Source organism: Poecilia reticulata, linkage group LG23 (assembly GCF_000633615.1).
Source record: "Poecilia reticulata strain Guanapo linkage group LG23, Guppy_female_1.0+MT, whole genome shotgun sequence".
Taxonomy (NCBI): Eukaryota; Metazoa; Chordata; class Actinopteri; order Cyprinodontiformes; family Poeciliidae; genus Poecilia; species Poecilia reticulata.
The window spans coordinates 16,894,084-16,913,214 of NC_024353.1; the positions used below are offsets into that span (position 1 = coordinate 16,894,084).

The 19,131-nt window shown below is 39.7% G+C and overlaps 1 protein-coding gene across 2 annotated transcripts in view; it reads right to left on the reverse strand.

Moving 5' to 3' along the window:
• scube1 (signal peptide, CUB domain, EGF-like 1) overlaps nucleotides 1-19,110 on the reverse strand; it is a 94,327-nt gene extending 75,217 nt beyond the window's left edge. For both annotated transcript variants that reach the window (XM_008401501.2, XM_008401500.2), the window contains exons 1-3: nucleotides 18,929-19,110; nucleotides 13,539-13,661; nucleotides 1,097-1,222 (exon numbers count right to left, since the gene is read on the reverse strand). In XM_008401501.2, the coding sequence (XP_008399723.1) occupies nucleotides 1,097-1,222; nucleotides 13,539-13,661; nucleotides 18,929-19,016 (337 nt within the window). In that variant the 5' untranslated portion in view covers nucleotides 19,017-19,110. The remainder of the gene's footprint in view (nucleotides 1-1,096; nucleotides 1,223-13,538; nucleotides 13,662-18,928) is intronic.
• Between the last annotated feature and the right edge of the window lie 21 nt (nucleotides 19,111-19,131).

A 19,131-nucleotide genomic window follows, 5' to 3' on the forward strand; every position in this document is an offset into this window, starting at 1 on the left:
TAGATAGATAGATAGATAGATAGATAGATAGATAGATAGATAGATAGATAGATAGATAGATAGATAGATAGATAGAGAGATAGATAGATAGATAGCTGATAGCAGCTAAAATGAGTGAGCGCTGTCCAACATTTGTTGCAAAAAGATTTATTTTCTACAAAAAATTAAACTACTTTACACCATTAAAATATTGTCTAATTCCTTTGAGTTTTAATTTGATAAAAGACCATTGAATCCAATTTTGGCCCTCGAGGCAAAAAGTATGGACACAATCGCTGTAAAGAAAACCTGGTAACACTTTATTTGAAGGGGGGTGAATAAGACTGACATGACTGTCATAAACATGACATAACACCTGTCATGAACATAAATAAGCCTTCATGAATATTTATGACTGTTGTCATAAAGCGTCATTAAGTAAATTATGACACTTTTAATACAAAGTTAATATTATTCAAAATGTCTTTGTTATGACAACTTGACATTAACCAAGAAATCATTACTGGTATAAATTTGTTCTAAAGGTATTGCTGATTGCACTTTACAAATTAGGTAACTTTATGTTATTAAAGGTAAAATTTAAACAGTAATGATGTCTTGGTTAATGTCAAGTTGTCATAACAAAGACATTTTGAATAATGTCAACTTTGTATTAAAAGTGTCATAATTTACCGAGTGATTATGACAACAGTCATAAATATTCATAAAGGTTTATTCATGTTCATGACAGGTGTTATGTCATGTTTATGACAGTGCCATGAGTCTTTTTCACCCCCCTTCAAATAAAGGGTTACCGAAAACCCTCCAGTGAGGCAGAACAATATAATCAAACAAAACAACAAACTCACCACAAAATGTCTGAAAAAGAAGAAAATCGAGATACTGCAATGTCCTAGTCAAAGCTGAGACCTAAAGTCGACTGATATGCTATGGTTAGAGCTCAGAGGAGCTTTGTATAAATTAACGTCTGACATCGCAGTTAGAGGGAGCTCAGCATTAGAAATGAAAAACTCATTTTCATAAATAAGGTCAACCTGGCAGCATGAAGCGATAAGCCAGGCGAAAGGCCACAAGTTCCAACAGAAGCCATTCATACCTAAACAGTTGTGTCCATCGTGGGCCAGCATGAATCCATCGTAGCAGGTGCACCTGTAGTTCCCAGGTATGTTGATGCATTCATGGACACAGCCCCCGTTGTAGTCATTCGTACATTCATCCACGTCTGAAAGAGAAAGCAGTTCATGTTACCCAAACTATGTTTATGAGGTTACGTTGTGACTTTATGTTCTGAATGTGTTCAGTTCTCGTTTTTATTTGTCCAAGTCGCCTCAGCTTTTATTTCGATCGAGTTTCATGCACCTTTAGAATTTAAATCCGTTGTAATGTTTAGATTTGTTTCCTTTTAATTGTGTACATTTCCCAGAGAAATTACTTTTACATTATGCACATTAAAGGAGAACAAGTCAACAAGAGCTGAGCATTTTGTTTTTTTATTCTAATCGCAGTTAGAGGAATGGAGTTAAAACAGACTCCTGCCAGCTGCTCCACTGCCTAATAGATTTCAGTCAATTCTAAAAAGATTGCAGACAACTAATTGTACATCACAGTCACTCACAATTCTCTGGCTCCAAGTCTCAGATGGACATAAGAGGACCAGGACCAGAGTGTAACTTTAGCCTTCATGGCTTTAAAGTGCAAGAAGGATCTGGGGAAGTGAAGTTTACTGTCAGTGACTTCACAGAGCAGTGGAGAAAAACAACATGTGTCTGGAAAATGACAGCTGAGCCTTGAAAACTGGTCACATGAAAGATAAAACCCATTCATGCCTGGAAATGTTAATACAACCATAATAATCACTCAAATGGACCTCAGAGCGTTCAAATGCAATCTGGCCAACACACGCAGTAACCAATAATACAGTAACCAAATCTACGAATCTGCAAGAATTAAGCTAAGGCAGTGAAAAGAACTGCACATGTGCTTCTTGTATGTAGGAAAATCTAAAATTGTTCAAATAAAGCTATCTGTTCAATTGAGCAATGAAAAATATAAAAGCTGTCAAAGGTAGCAGTAGAAGACGTGTGAGTGACCTTCTGAACTGGTTACCGGCTGATCACTAGCTATGTTTCCATGTTTCCATTAAAGACAACAGGAAGTACTAGAAGGATGATGGATTGTTTTTGTTTTTCGGGACAATGTGCAGTTGAACGTGCTGAATAAATTACTCTTCTGTAGAATCTGCACTATTTCCCCAAAACCCTGTATTTGCTGGTGACTAAGATGCAACCATTACTAATACATACATGTCCTTCTTTGCCATCAGCAGTTATAATGTACGTTTCTAATATTCTGTTTCAAATTCACCCAGTTGTTCTCATCCGTTTGATCAGAGACAAATGTATCTATTTTCATGTGTGACTGCATGCAAATTAGAAGTGAGATTTAGAATAATATGTAGGAGGGAAAATATGTTGGTAGTTCCATTGGCTGCACAAGATGCGTTTATTTATTTATTTTTTATTTTTTTGAGGGGGGGGTCCCACCTGTCCCCCAAATGTCTGTGCATGCCACTGATTATATTTAATATTTCAACATTTTCATAAAACCTTACACCCCCCCCCCCCCCCCCATACCCTGAGAAAACATCATATTTCATGTCGAACTTGTTTTTATTATGTTTTTCTATGTCTGGTTATTCCACAGATTAGCCTTTCTCATTTTTATAAGACATATAGTTTGAAGCGCACTTAAGAGATAACAAAAAGTTGCACCTGGTGGATTTTTACCGACCCCCAGTGGGTGTGAGTAAAGAGAAGTCAGGCAGACAACAGTTAGGCAGAGATGTGTTCAGACACAATCTGAGTCGGGTTGGATCCATTTCTGGGTGTCTGTGCTGAGTTATGTAAGTGTGCCAGTAAGCAGCCAGTAAGAAGAGTGGCTGGCTGATGACGGTGCTGCAGACGCCAGGCAGACAATGGCCTACTAAGTCTGAGACTTCTCCCTCCCCCTCTCTCACCTATACTGTGTCCCTCATCATCAATCTGAGATGATTTTTTTAAAGCGGTCTCCGGTAAGCAGGTCAGGTTGGTGTCACCTGTGTCTGTTGGAGTTCACAGCAGAATCTGCCACTGTATCTCCACTGGCTCCAGACAGAATAAAGCATGTTGGCCTTCACAAAAGTATTAACACCCCTTGAACCTGCTCACAATTTGCCTTATTCCAAAACTTCAATGAGGTAAATATTCTTTCACAGCACCGGACACCATGGCTTCAGTAAAAACCTTTCAGATTATCACGGGTTTGTAACATCTGATGATAATTTAGGGAAATCTGACACAAGTGAACATTTTCCAGCAGCTTTTAACTGAATCAGACATCCTCATAATGCAGACAGTGTAGTCTGCACATGTGAACACTGGACGTACTCCAACAGCTCAGTGTTATCTTCAAATGACAGAATTAAACACGTTCGAATGATGCATACATTTTATGAACAGTGCGATGCTATCAGAGCTCCGGTGGAGACAGCAAAACCAATCCATCATCCTCCTACTACTTCCTGTCGTCTTCTTCATCGTTTTTGCCGGTAGTACTATCCAGCTGTTGATCATGTGACTCATATGATGATGACTAAACCATGTTTCCATTGCAGATCCATGAGATAAATTTATCACAATAAGCACCTCACCCTAGCGCAAAAAACCTTTTGTCAAAAACCATGAGTTTTTCAAGTTTCCATGGAAGGAGAGGTGACCTAAGGACAAATTACAGAGACCAGTCAACCTAACAGTCATGGTTTTTGAGCTGTGGGAGGAAGCTGGAGTACCTGGAGAGAACCCACTGACGCTCTGGGAGACACATGCAAACTCCATGCAGAAAAGATTCCTGGCTGGGATTCAAATGGAGGACCTTCCTTCTCCAAGGCAGCACTAATTTGATTATACTTAGATATTTTTCATGATTCTCTGTTACCTGTTCTATTTTTTCATCTGTTTATTTTGTAGCCCAACGCAATATAATTTTGCAATACATCTTTGACTTAATGTCTGAATAATGTCATAAAATGTGAATTTTAATCAACAAAACATGTAGGACCTCAGCTAACATCCACCAGTGGAATAATCACCACAGACGATGTTTACACAAACATTCCTAGCGGCTACAAAGTCTTCCCACATCTTCATTTTGGTTTGTCAAAACATATTCTGCTGTTTCCCCAGCTACACTGACTCCATTTGACAAAAAGTTGAACATCATCAGCAAATGCTTTGGTAGATCTATGGAGGGCCATCCCTGACAACCACATGTGTCATGATCTGCAATTGATGTTTTGTTCCAGCTTTCATTCCGTTAGAGCAGACGACAGATCTGATTTCACTGTTCAGGAGACACACAACCCTTATTTAGGCATGAGTCTGTGTTATATGTTTACACGGTGCTTTAGATGATGCAGAACTGCCTAGATTAAATCTCTCACATCAACAAATAAAAATTCGCAATGGCCACAAAATGACAGTAAATCATGCAAACAAATGAAAGCCCAAACCAACCAGCAAAGGCAGCTTTTATCCTTTTTTCTATTAGACGATTGCACTTGGTTTGTCTCAGAATTGCAGGCATACCGTGTGGGGAAGTTGGTGCCCTACACGGACCCAGGCAGTTTTACTCTACAAAAATAAATTTTTAAGACACTAATTGTGTCCTTGACCATTTGTCCTCAAAGTAGACAGATCACATTAACAGAATAGGAACGTGCGCTTGAATGATCGTCAGCTATTTGGATTCGTTGCATGGGTGTGTGTGTTTGAGAAGTGTGTATGGAGAGGTAAAGGTCATTTTACTTATATAGCACATTTTCAGCAGCAAGGCAGTTCAAAGTGCTGCTTTGAACTGCCTTGAGGGTAGCTCTGTAAGAACTTGTCACCTGGAGGTTTCGATGTTGGTAGAATTGTGAGAAGGGTAAAAAGCTTGCAACGCTCCGCCCGCAAGAGCAGCAAAACCCAATTAGACACGGCTCCTGGCTTCACCTCAGACATACAGACACCAGGCGCCCCCTCAGAGCAGGGATACGGCCGGCATAGAGGTAGGTCGCAGTACAGCACACAAGCAGCAGCCCACAGGCCAGAGAGACACAAGGAGACAGACTCTGAGTACCAAACTCTATAGCCTGTAACTGTTGCCACTCCCCATAGTCCAAACCTTAAACATGGTCACCCCAGCAAGACCGCCCAGGATCGAGTAAGACAGACTCCCACACGCAAGAAAGATCCCTAACTAATAATAATTCTTCTTTATTTGAGAGCTAAAAGTTGACAGAATAACTGTAGATATTACTTGCCATATTTAAATGTTTGTGCATGGAAATGATACGTTTTCATTGAAACTTTTGTTCGACAGTCAAATTGTAGGTGATGCTGTGCTTTGACAATGGGACACTTTCTCCATGTCACCAAGATATGAAGTCTCTTTTGGTATCATAAAAAAACAACGTCAGCCGTTGAGCATGAATCCTCGTTTCTAATCAGAGTTCCAGTCTCAAGCTGCCAAGGTGCTCATAACAGAGAAACACAGATCAAAGCGTAAAACTGACAGAATATCTTCCTGGAGATGAAGACCAGAGTTCTATTTGTCAAAAAACATAATAAAATGTATTACAGACTGTAAAACAGTGGCAGGCACACAGAGTACTGTACTTAGATGTTATTCGCTCAAGATGTAGTGTGTAGATATTGCAGCTCATCTAGTGAAGATGTGATAGTAACTACCAGGTCCCGGCTCATTCTTCTTTCTTTTAAAACAACCCTGTGACTAGACATCTAATGTGTACAGCATCTAGAGACTGACCTGACTGAGAGCTGACCATCTACTCAGTTATCATCCCACATCACAGTCTACTTCCCCCCCGTCACACACCCCTCTGGTGGCTGGTGCCTCTCGATATCTGGGGCTAGGTGGTTGGCCTGGGAACCTTGGCTCTGTCAGGCCACTGCTGAGGGGCGGTGTGTCCTTAGCTGCATCTGAGCGGTAGGAGTTTGCCTTGAAATGAGTGGATCGCTGGTTTGATTCCCAGTCCGCCTGCCCTCGTCGTTTGTGTCCTTGGGCAAGACACTTCACTGATCTCGTCTGCTGGTGTTGGTCAGAAGAGTCAATGGCACAAAGTTGCAGCCTTGCTTCTGTCAGCCTGTATCTACAAACCAGTAGCTTGCCATCATCATTGTGTGAATGAGCTCTTTGAGATTTCAATTTGAGATATTAAGGGCTTTATAAATAAAATTAATTATCTCCTCCAGTGTAGAGGGTTGCCGGGGGAGTCTGGGGCTCCTGTATTGTGGCTGCTGGAGAGAGGGGGCCGCCTGGGGGAAGGTCTGCTTTGGACCTTGCGGGGGCGCTCCCAGGAATCCGTGCTTGGGTCCCACTTAATGTTAGCAACTTAAATCTTCATGGTGTCGTCCTCAGGTTGGTCTATTGGATGTATGGGTCACCAGACCCACTATTGAACACTCCTATGGAGAAACCTTGTAGACACAAGCACACTCACACACACACACACACACACACACACAGGTTCAAGCATTTGTCAGATACACTCTCAGTTGGGCTACGGTTGCCAGTAGATACATCCTGTATTACAGTGAACCATGTACTATCCAATGATGGTATGTACTGTATATGCATATGTTGTTTGTTGTGGTTTCTCTTTCTGCAGGTTTAGAGGCAGTTATTTTCAAATAATTTGACAAAAAAATCCATATCAGAGAGCACATTTTCTAACTTATTGGTATTTATAGGGATGTAGATCAAAGGTGCATTAATACTGGGGTTGTAACCGGGACGATGGAGACCAGAATGCTTGCTAGCACCAGAGTCTGTTCAACCCCAGTCTGAGCCAAAACAGGGGAATCCTACATGGTACCGCTCAACAAGGCCCATCATCCCACACTCCATGACCCGACCCGATGGCCAGCAGTAGGGCGGTACATTTACTTTACTGTACTTAAGTACAGTGTTTGTATGTTTTTGGAGTACTTACTGCGAGTGGAGGGATGATTTCAACAACAAAAAAACAAAATTAGCAGATATTTTTTATTGCATTTTTATGTTCAGTTGTTTGAAGGTCGTGTAGACATTTTTTGTAGCAGAGTGCTTCTACATGTCTACATGATCTGATCTGTAAAAGCACTCGGAAAATAAAACAGTAATTACATCAGAAAATATAATTTATACTTTTAAATACTTGAGTATTTTTAATTGCATCCAGGTTTGAATATAGAAGTGTTTTGAAAAGTGAGTACTTTTGTACTTTAACTGGAGTAAATTTTTGATTTGACTATGAGTATCAGTATTTTTACTCATGTTGTAGAGTTGAGTGCTTCCATCTTACAACGTCATGGTTGCAACACCATCCATCTGCTGGTTCTATGATGTTTGAAAATTGCAGTAATAATATCAATTACCAGAAAAGGATTCTTCTTTTGTTGAGAGCTAAAAATAGAGAGAATAGTTGGTTGCACTATTTAAATACTTGTGCTTTATCAAAGCATGGAAACGATACGTTTTCATTGAGAGTGTTGTTCGACAGGTGATGCTGTGCTTTGACAATGGGACACTTTCTTTTGACAAGTTTCTTTTGTTATTATAAAAAAAACAACATGAGCCGTTAAGCATGAATCCTCGTTTCTAACCAGAGTTCCAGTCTCAAGCTGCCAAGGTGCTCATAACAGAGAGACACAGATTAAAGCGTAAAACTGACAGAATATCTTCCTGGAGATGAAGACCAGAGTTCTATTTGTCAAAAAACATAATAAAATGTATTACAGACTGTAAAACAGTGGCAGGCACACAGAGTACTGTACTTAGATGTTATTCGCTCAAGATGTGTGTAGATATTGCAGCTCATCTAGTGAAGATGTGATAGTAACTACCAGGTCCCGGCTCATTCTTCTTTCTTTTAAAACAGCCCTGTGACTAGACATCTAATGTGTACAGCATCTAGAGACTGACCTGACTGAGAGCTGACCATCTACTCAGTTATCATCCCACATGGCAGTCAGTTGAGCTGCCCTAAATTAAAGTGTGATCAACCCTAAAACAGGTTTTCTGTTCAGTTCAGGTTCATATCACAGTCTGGTTTCAAGAATTTTCACTCTAAATTAAAAAACAGCAATGTTTATTGGACCTCAGAAAATTATCTTCTTTGTCTTTTTTATAAAGAATGATGTATCTGAATTTGTAGTGTAGCCAGCTTTAAAGTTGGCATCAGATTCTTTGTTTCCAGTCAATATAAAATAAATGTATCTCACTGTTTTTTAATGAAATCTAAACTACATTTGGTGTCCAATAGTTCAAAATTGAATTGAAATACTAGCTGTGGAGGAGAAATAACAGGCATCCTTCCAAATGTTTCAGATTTAAGTCTGCAATTGCTGCCAAAATTGCATCAACAAGACATTAAGCAAAGCTTTTGAGTACTTATCTGCTTATCTAAATGAAGTTTTTTTTTTTTTTGGTTTCTCCTTTTGAAACCAAAAAAAAATTTGCAAAACGCTCTTTTCCACAATGTCATTATGTGTTTGTGTGTAGAAGGATGAGGAAAGAGGCTGCACAGTGGAGCAGTTAGTAGAGCTGTTGCCTTGCAGCAAGAAGGTTCTGGGTTCGATTCCCGGCCCCGTTCTTTCTGCATGGAGTTTGCATGTTCTCCCTGTGCATAGTGGGTTTTCTCCGGGTACTCCGGTTTCCTCCCACAGTCCAAAAACATGATTGTTAGGTTAATTGGTCTGTCTAAATTGTCCCTAGGTGTGAGTGTGTGTGTGCATGATTGTGTGTCCTGTGTGTCTCTGTGTTGCCCTGCAACAGACTGGCGACCTGTCCAGGGTGACCCCGCCTCTCGCCCGGAACGTTAGCTGGAGAGGCAGCAGCACCCCTGCTGACCCCACTAAGGGACAAGGGTGTAAGAAAATGGATGGATGGATGAGGAAAGAAATGATTTTAGTTTACGAGCTTATTTGGAATAAGACTGCTTGTGTTCACTGTATAACAATATGTGGAAAAAGTGAAGCTGAGTGAATGCTTCCTGGATGCACTGCAACTCTTAGTTCTTGCCACTTAAATTGCAAAGCATAAAAAATCATTTGCCAGATCCTTGACCTGCTTTTTAAGTCAATTCTCAGATTTCTTATCTTACTCAGGCTCCAAGTACTCATAAGGTCATGATGTCGGGTGATTTTTACACTCGTAGAAAAAGACGGCCTCGACGTTGCCTTTGATCCCATTAGTGTTGCCCAAATCAAACCCACACACTCCAAGTAAAGCAACCAAAATCAAAACTGAACTTTTTCACCTGTTAAAATAAAATACAACTTACATTATGCATCATCATCTCACAGCGAAACACAAGGGTGGCAGCATTATGCTGTGGAGATGCTGTACTTGAACTTTCCTTTCATTTAAGAATTATGTAGTTATTTCTGTCAGAGTGTGATATATGTTTACAATGAAAAATGATGCATTCAACATTTCTTGTACCTGCTGCATTGTTTCACTTAGTGAAATGAGCTACTGAAGTAAAGGATCATTTTAATAACATTTGAATGGGTCTAATGTCTCAATAACATACAATGTGTGACATGTAATATGACTATGTAAAAATTTTATGGGGTGTTTGTTTATTATTTTATTACTAGCTAATAAAATAATATATAAATAAGTGAAAGGATTAAAAGTGTTTGACAGTCGTTAGATTTCTGATTGTGAACACAAGCAGTAGAAATCAGATCATTGTACACATCACATGCACCACTGTACAAAACATTATCACACAGTCAGACTCTCCTGTTTTTGCAGTTCTGCTAATATTTCACATAAAAAGAGTGATCTCATTTCTGTGAAGTGAATAATAAAGATGGGAGAGGCATTCTTGGTTTGATCCAGTCTCTTGCGCATATTTTCCTAGAGCGCTGAGTGACTGTTTGCTGATATGGGCCGACGCTGATAACACAGAACCAGAGACGATCTGAGGGATGCAGAGAGGGAGTGCAGCAGCTCGGCTGCTTTCAGGTGCTTCCAGGAATAGCAGAGCCGATAATGGCACCGGCTAGTGAAACGGCCAATAATGCCTGTTGATGGAAAACACAGTCAGCCAATTACAGCCTTCATATCTAATCAACGGGGGTGAGGGGGTGTCCTCCCGTCCACCATCTGTCTCAATTTGGAGTCTCTGTCAGGAGCTGTTGCTTCATTACGGGGATGGGGGAGTGGTGGGTTCTGATTGATCTCAGTGTGTCGTAAAGAGACCAACAGGATCAGGTATGTGGTGAAGCCTGACCCCCACACGCACTGATTATCCAGGCAGTGGATGTGGACCCGGGATTTAATGAGACACTCAGACTCATCCTCTCCCCCTCAGACACATAAATGCAAACACACATATGGAGGTACGACGTGAGCAGTAGCTGCATTTCCACTGACTGTATGATTGCATAAGTTGACATTGCAAAAGTAAATTCACTTAATAGAAACACGTCAATTTAGGGGAAAAAAAACACTAATTTTTTTAGAAAACTTTTTGGGGTTAGGATGAGGTGGGTTTTATTGGAAATATAAAAATTGGTTTACTTAGCAAAACTGCAATGGAAACTCTTTTTTCACGTCACACGGGTCACATTATCAACATTTTACTACTGGCGAAAACCACAAAGAAGAAGGCAACAGAAAATAGTTGGAGGATGATGGCGCACCATGTTTTCCTAATGATTTATTGCTTGAAGTAACTAATTCACATATGATTTTAATCACGTTTCTTACTTAATGGAAACACCTCAATTGCAAAATTTAGTTTTTGGCAGAATATAAACAAAGTTTTGTGCACATTCGCAGTGGAAACGCAGCCAGTGTCTAGAAAGGCAGCTCATCTCACCATGTTTAAGATGGAGGCCATATTGTTCCTTTGTTATCCTCTCATAAGTTCTTGTTCCCTTTAATGTGAAAGCGACAACTGACTCTTCTCTGTCAATGCCAGTAATGACAATTAAATAAAAATATGAAGCATAACATAAGTGGCTGAAATAAATCTTCAATTCTCTATTTAGTCTTTGCCTCTCTGGCTGTGGATCGGTCTCAGTCAGGAAGCTCATCTGGATGCTGCACCTTTCCTCCATTCTTCCTGCTAAACTCTTCAGACTCTGACAAGTTGTGTGAGGATCAGTTTTGAACAACCCTTTATCAAGTACAGTCACAAATTCTCTATGGGATGAAGGTCTGGGCTTTGACTGGGCCACTCCAGTCAAAGCCCAGACCTTGGGCTTTGACCTTGATGTTGACCTTGTTAGATAAGACCTTGTTGTCTTCAAGCAATTTCTGTGTAGCTTTATTTGAGATAAAGCCATGAGGCCTTCCATATTGGATTGATGAAAAGCCTTGCATTTCTACTGAGGAACATTTCACCCCACATCATCACACTGCCTCCACCAAAGCTTGGTGTTTGGCATTTAGCAGAAAGGATTTGGAAAGTTGTTCATGCTCCACTATGCTGTTCAAACCAACAGTGCATTTTGCTACGTGGCACCATTTTCACCAAAACAAACAGACTTTCCAAAACTCTAAGATTTACTTCCAAGAAAACAGTCAAAACAAGAAACTAATCGACCAAACACACATTACTATGTTCAGCTACACCCCGTTTAAGATTTCACTTATAAAACAAATACATGGAAACATACTGTGGTCCTCACTAAGTGTTAATCCAATGGAAACATTTTCTTTTTAATTGAACATTTAACTTAACATAAATCAGATGCACTCAATTGTGACATTATAATATTTGACTCCTCGATCACGCAAACATTCTGCAAATCTATAAAGACTGTGAGGACCCGGTCAGCTGACCTCACAGATCATCGTTTCCAAAACATTCATTTTCCTCAGATGAAGTCATTCATTTGATTATTCAGATATCTGATTATGTTGAAAAATAAAATTCTCTCTCCAGTTTTCAAGCAGTCAGTTTTACTCTGGGTATGGAGTTCATTTGGTGAAGTGCTGTGTTGTTTTTCTACCTTTTGGGATGGCGGTTCAGAAGTTCAAATTTAGTTAGAAAAGACCCAGATAGATTTCCCTTCAAGGTTTAGGGAGACTTTTAACATGAATGACCTCATGGTAGCTCTGGAGGAGCTACAGACATTCAGTGCTCGAGGGAAGGAACTCCACCTTTATTAAAGAATGGTGTCGAGAAAGCCATTAGAGACAGGCCTTACACAGGACGACCCGAACTCTAGATGTATCCCTGTTCCAACACACCTGCATTAAATTACTCCTTACCAGAAAACTGCAGTACTTGATAAGATGCTGAAATGGCAAGTCAGCTGTTTTTATCATGTTCTTGAAGCAGACAGGCATCTAAAATCTAGAGGACATAGACTACCATGTATCAGCGTGTGTTAATGTGCCTAAATCCACTTGAAAGTGTGAGGCAATACTTGGAAATTGTCATTCGCAGACACTCTCTATCCAGTCTGACCGAGGTTCAGACATTTTTCAAGGAAGAATGGACAAATAATGCAGCTTCTGCATGTGCAAAGCAGGTAGACATACCCCAACACACACACATACACACACACCCAGACGTACACAATAGAACACTGCAGCTCAGTAAAACAACCCATCACTTTCCCTCATTAACTGAAACTGACAGGAAGTAAAATGCAGGTGAATATTCTAAACCAGAGCAGTGCAGGCATCAGCCTCTCTGTCCTATTGTAGTTCTTCTTCTACTGTTTATAGTTATTGGTCAAGTTGTCTCTGTGACTGAATAACCAGTTTAAATGCACATTACGGCTGGATCGTAAGTCAATAACAATATATATTGCTATCAATATCAATAGATAATATGTGTTATGTTAGGCAATATTCAGTATGTAGAATATTCACTGAACTCTGATTAAGAACCGCACAGCATTGTGGGAGATGTAGGTAGAGGAAAGGCTTGAGCTGCTCAACTTCTCACACCCCTCACCTCTCAACCTCAAGGTGGGCAGCATCCACTAATCCACTCACTCTTTTGTTACCTAGCAACAAGCTGTTGACTAACATGTGGAGCAGCAGTTCCATGTTTCGTCTCGTAAATACTTAGAAATAAAAAAGAGAAAGTTGTGGCTAAAACAGGAAAGGCCATGCCACTAGTTTGGCTGTATTTCCACTATTTAAAATAAAAATACTGATCAATAATTATCAATATTAATAATTACCGATACAGACTGATATGAAATGTTTACATCGTGATAAGATTTTTAGCCCTAATGCAACGGCGACACAGACGGTCAAAGGGGAACAGAGGCTCCATCCTTCTTTAGTCTGATGAAAGAAGCTTTAGTCTCAACTTTCCAGCCAGCTGTTCTAGTAATAATCTGTTTGACCAGGACAATGCTGATGTAGTTTTTAGGTCATGAAAATGTAAAAAACTGGCGTGTTGCAACCACGTTTGAGCAGAAATGACATTGGCCTGTTCGTCAGTGAGCCCCAGGAAGCGTTAGGTGACAGGAACTTACCCTCACACTGCTTCCCGTCTCCAGTGTAGCCCGGCTTGCAGATGCAGTTGTAAGAGTTGGGCGTGTTCTGGCAGAGGGCGTCGATGTGGCAGTCGTCTGAACCTTCCGCACACTCGTCTGCATCTGCACAAGCAGCAAACATCAATACCTCATTAGAGCCGAGTCACTGAGGATTCAGTGGGCTCACAGTGTTTCAGTATGACTAATGGCACTCCGCTCCGACGGGCTGGATCGTCATCTGCACCAAAATGAGAAGCTCCAAAGGACAGCGGTGCGGTCGGAGGGGCAGCTGATAAAATATTTCTTGCAGAAACTTGCAGAAGATTTTACATGATGGCTTACAGGACAGCATCCTGTTGGCACTGCAGCTGTGGCTCACCTTAGTTATGGATTAAAGTGTGAAAAAAAATGTTCAGGTTTGTAAACCAGGCAGTAATAGCCAATAAATTAGAATATATGTTCCAATGAGGCTCCTTGTCTGAAGACAACCTTTAACCAGGAGTTAAACAGTATTTTCATTAAGTCCACATTTCTGTTTTTCAAAATAGTTGTTTTTTAATTGATTTATCAAATGTAACATTAGGTAAATATTACATCATTTCATCATTATTTAGTTAGTTATTGTTAATATCATTGTTAAGTAATATCCTTTAAATGTTTTTATGAGCTGTAACTGGAAGAATCACCATAATTAACAGATATGAAGGATTCCACACATCCATCTGGATGTTATTAATCTATATAATGTGGTTCAGTAATTGATAAAGTTCCTAAATTAAATCATTTTTAATATTCTAATTTATTGAATGGGTCTGTATATTAGTTTGTTTGCTTCTCAGGACTCCAACAGTCTTTACGTTTCCTCTGCCGCTAAATTCTCAAGTAAAGAAAATGAAAAAATTAATATATTTTGACCCTCTAACTCCATTGATGCATTGAATCAGCGATGATGAGTTTCCTTCTATTTTTTTAAAGAAACACTGAAACCGTTTTTCATTTCAGCTTATTCATCATGGAACCTGAACCTTTGAGAATTTCATCCAATATTGCTGAAGCTTAATAAATGAATTTGAAGGCAAGACAAAATGAAAATGATTTTATTCAGGAAGATTTGCTTTGTGAAAGAAATGGATAATTTTGAAGATGTTTTTTTTTAAACTACTTCCAAACTCTTTTTAGGAGTGAAGGTGTCCAGTCAGCCATTATTCTTGTTGCGTGTCCACACAGTGATTCCCAGCACACGTTTTCTGACCATGGCTCTATGTATCTTGACATGAAGGTCATGAAAAGCCTCCGCTCTGCCTGAAGCATCGTGGAGCGCTGCCAGCCCGGTGAGGGCGCCACGAGTTTCCACCTTGGCAAAAGGTCAGTGTGGCCCTCTTCTTTCAAATTCTCTGCTGACCTGTAGATATTGGTGTTTTTGGTACAGTTCGAGTCAGATCTACTGCCAACATCATAATAATCTCCCCACTGATTTTTTTTTTTTTTTTTTGTCATGTTTTGTGATATTTCATAAATGGCAAAGTGCATTAAGAACAGAAGATCTCTCAAACACCCAACAGAGACCAGGAAGAGTCATGATTTTTATTAACATGACATGGTCAGAACTAAACTGCCCATTTAAGCCTTACTGCTTAAATGAAAAGAAAATAGGTTATATGTGAAAAAGCTTATTGATGCTTCAAACTTGGAACTGAAAGTGAAGTGTAATATAAAAGGCTCAATATAAGTTTGAGCTGTTTCATTTTAAAAAAGGTTTTTGTGAAATGTTTTATTTCTTATCTGTTTTTGCAAAAAAAAAAAAAAAAGTCATACTTCAAACTTGGGACGAAAAGTGATCTGAATAGGACTGAATTGTAAGTAGGGCTGCAACTAACAATTATTTTTGTAACCAATTATTCAGATAAAACATTTGGCACATTCTGCAGATATTTAATTTAATCACGTAAGCTTTTTTTATATGTAATATTAGAGACGTATTAACCAACAACTCAATTCCTTTTTGCCTAAAATGCGATAATTTTGCATTCCTCTAGTGAATTTGAACCCAGTGAAGCTAAAACACTTGAGGAGTTTTGTGTAAAACACTTTTACAGATAAATGTGTTTTTATCGGAAATGCAAAATATATATATTTTTTGTACAGTTTTGGCCTGAATATGTTGTTTTTTCAGCGAATTGCCTTTTTTGGAATCTGTATAGTACAGTTAATGATCAATTGATTAAATTATTTGAAGACTATTTTAATAATCGATTCATCAAGATTAATCAAGATTCATCAAATTAATTGTTTCAGCCTGAATTTTTAGCAATCATTTTTTTCTTACATTTTTTCTTAATATTAAATAAACGAACTGAATCGATTTTACTAGCACTTTCTCTTTCACTGGCTTACTGCAGAAACGCTCAGTTTTTTATTCGGTTAACTGATTAATCAGTAGAATAAAGGATAGATTACTCACTTACTGAAATAATCATTTAGAACAGCCCTCAAACAAACTAATCGTCAGATTCAGCACTAACTAGAAAAACTCAAACTAACATCGGTGGCAAAATAGAAATTTCATTTTCCTCAGGTTGTGAAATCAAAGCAGCAGAAGAGCCTGCTGAGCATTTCACAACTTCCTGGGAAAAAAAGATTACAGCACTTTAAAGAAAAATGTTTAACACCAGGTCAGCTGGGTCTTCCAGCCTCAATGTGAACTGATTTGCAACTTTGACTGATTCTTATTCTCTGTCTTCCCTCCCATGAGTGTTCACTAAGGCCCAGACTATTCTGCACAAGCCAAGATCTGGCAGCTGAGGACACGGCAGACAGGCGGCTTTAGGGCTCCTCAATTGATCAGGTTATTGATAGAGGAGCTGGTCTCATCTGGTCTTAAGTCTAGCGATGGAAGGACGCTTCATTACCAACGCAAATCACATATAGACGTTTTGGTTCGTGCTATCCAGTGAGTCAGTCCGTAAACCTTTCCCCCAAACGTCTGACCCTTACAAGTAATAACAATAGAAAAACAATAAGTGAGTGAGAAAAGGGAAGTGTGAAATGGAAGGACCAAGTAGCAACAAGTCTCCTGTGTGTTTAGGGGTTGGGGACATCCAGCCCCCCCCTTGTCAGCCTGCTGTGGTGGCAGATTGTCTCCATAATGACTCTCCACCCAGAACAATGTGCTGCTCCTGCTGCAGGGTCGATACTGGGCCCCTGCTGCCTGCTTCTCCTGGGACTTATGACAGCACCAGTTCCAACCCACTGCTTCCTACCACTTCCAAAACCAACATTTACACACACATATACACACACGCCCACACACACACATCAATTATTATTGACACTGGCTTGACTCCGGTTCACTTTTTGTAACCCAGTTCTGTGTCTAACCCTAAACATGTACATAACACTTACCTTAAAAGCAGTTTAAGTCAGACTTTAGCCATATCCTGGTAAAAAACGAACTTGTTCTATGCTGCTTGCTTCACCCAGAGGGTTTGTACTCTTAGTTTTTGAGCAACAATTGCTTCCTGGAGGCACTAGCTCTGTTGAAGTTTTAATTTTAGTCAATCTCTAACATTTGGCCGTGACATATGTGACACACCAATTTGACTCTACACAGTTTAGCACAAGTTGCCTCCGCTGTACACAACCGAACTCCACTACAAAGAGACAAGGGCCAAGCCAAACCAGGCGACTGTTGATGTTAATTCAATATTTGGTACTGTGACCAACTCAGACTGAATGACTTCCTTCACTTCCTCCACTGCCATCGCTAAAACTACAGACGGACTACAATTAAGTAGAGCAGAAAATCAACGTCATCTGTTCGCTGATTGGCCCGCTGGAAAAAAAATTCCACTGGAGAAATCAAGCTCAATAGGAGAAATCCCAGACAACGTACTGAAGGGAGATGAGGAACAAGTGGAAGTGCGTCAGAAGGCACTGGGATGTAAACCCAGAACAGAGAAATGTGTTTATGTATTGATTGGTTTGAACTCATGAAGTTCCCACTTGAATCATTTCTGCTGATTGTGTCTGGAATCACATTTTATGCCAACTGTAATTGTAAACACATCGTCAATAAAGAGTTAAAGTGACTCTTTCTTTCCCAGCTCTACCTGATCTATAGTGAAAAGCTTCACATCTAGATTTCACTGCCCCTCAGCAAAAAAATCAGGGAAATAAATCTGCTGCCACAATTAATTTACAATTTCTTTTTTTTTTTTTTTGACGAAACAAGTACAAAACATGCTATGAAATAGTCCTTTTTTTTGTTGTTGCTTTTATTATAAACTATGTTCCCCCTCTCCTTTTTTTTCATGACCAAGTTAATTACAAAAACATATTTCATGTCACCATTTTTAGTGGTCTTATATGACAGAAAGCTCGCTCTGAAACATGGTGATGGGAGCATCATGCTATGGAGAAGCTGGCCAGAGCTTACAGGCTGATTTTTTGTAATAATTCTATTAATTAATTTATTTATTTACTTATTTATTTTACTTTTTACATGTTAAACAATAAACTAAAGATGGAATATTTTCATGAAAGAAACAAGGCAGCCTGATTTTTGTAGAAAGAATTATTTGTAATTCATGTAAAAAGGGCCCCACACTTATTAAAATACATTTCTATTCTTAATTTGTCATTCTTAAGTCATTCTGAGGGCCTCAAATGGCCCCCAGCTACTCGAGGCTTCTCATTTAGATCAAAGTATATTGCAATTAATTTAGGCAAATAAGAAACAACCAAAAAAAAAAAAAAAGAAAGAAATTTAGGGTCATATCTGCTGGGTGCTTATTAAATCCAATCCTGCCCAGGGCCCCACAGAGGGTTCGCCCGGCTCTGGACGCAGTAATACAGAAAAACAGGAATGAAAGCAGAACAGCGCTTAACCCAGGGATCAAGCTGCGGTTTCCGATTGGAGCAGGGGCGCAGCAAACAACTTCAGAAAAGTCGGAGATACAGAGCTGAAATTTGATCAAAACGCCATCATTTAGTCGCCCTTTTTTTTGTCACATGGCCAAATTATTTACAAAATATGTTCCGCTCAGTTTTACGTTTCTGCATCCATCCTGACTGAACCTTACAGCCAAAACAGAATGTCAACTTGATATTCCAGCACGTAATAACGGAAAGTTTCACCAGCTCTATCAGGACTTTGGGATTTTTTATTTATTTTTTATTTTATTTTTTGTTGTTGTTGTTGTTTTTTTTTAGAAGTTTATCCTGTTGGAATATGTCCCGCAGTTTGACACTCACATTCCCATCATTTCCTCCTTTAGAGGAAAGAGAAAAAAAGAAACCGGTAAAAGGGGAAGAAGCCGCCGAAAAGCACAAAGTCTTAGTGGGGATCCGAGACGGAGTGATACGGGAGAGGAGAAACGGGAGCTTCTTACCTGCGAGTCCGACATTCCCCATCACCCTGCAAGTATTTATGAGGAGGATAAACAAACAAACGTCCCGGGGAAAACAAGCGCTCCGCATGCTGACAGGCGATGTGAGGATCCAGCGGGGCTTTTGACGGGTTTCAGACCTGGACTGGCCGCTGGTGTGTGTGTGTGTGTGTGTGTGTGTGTGTGTGTGTGTGTGTGTGTGTGTG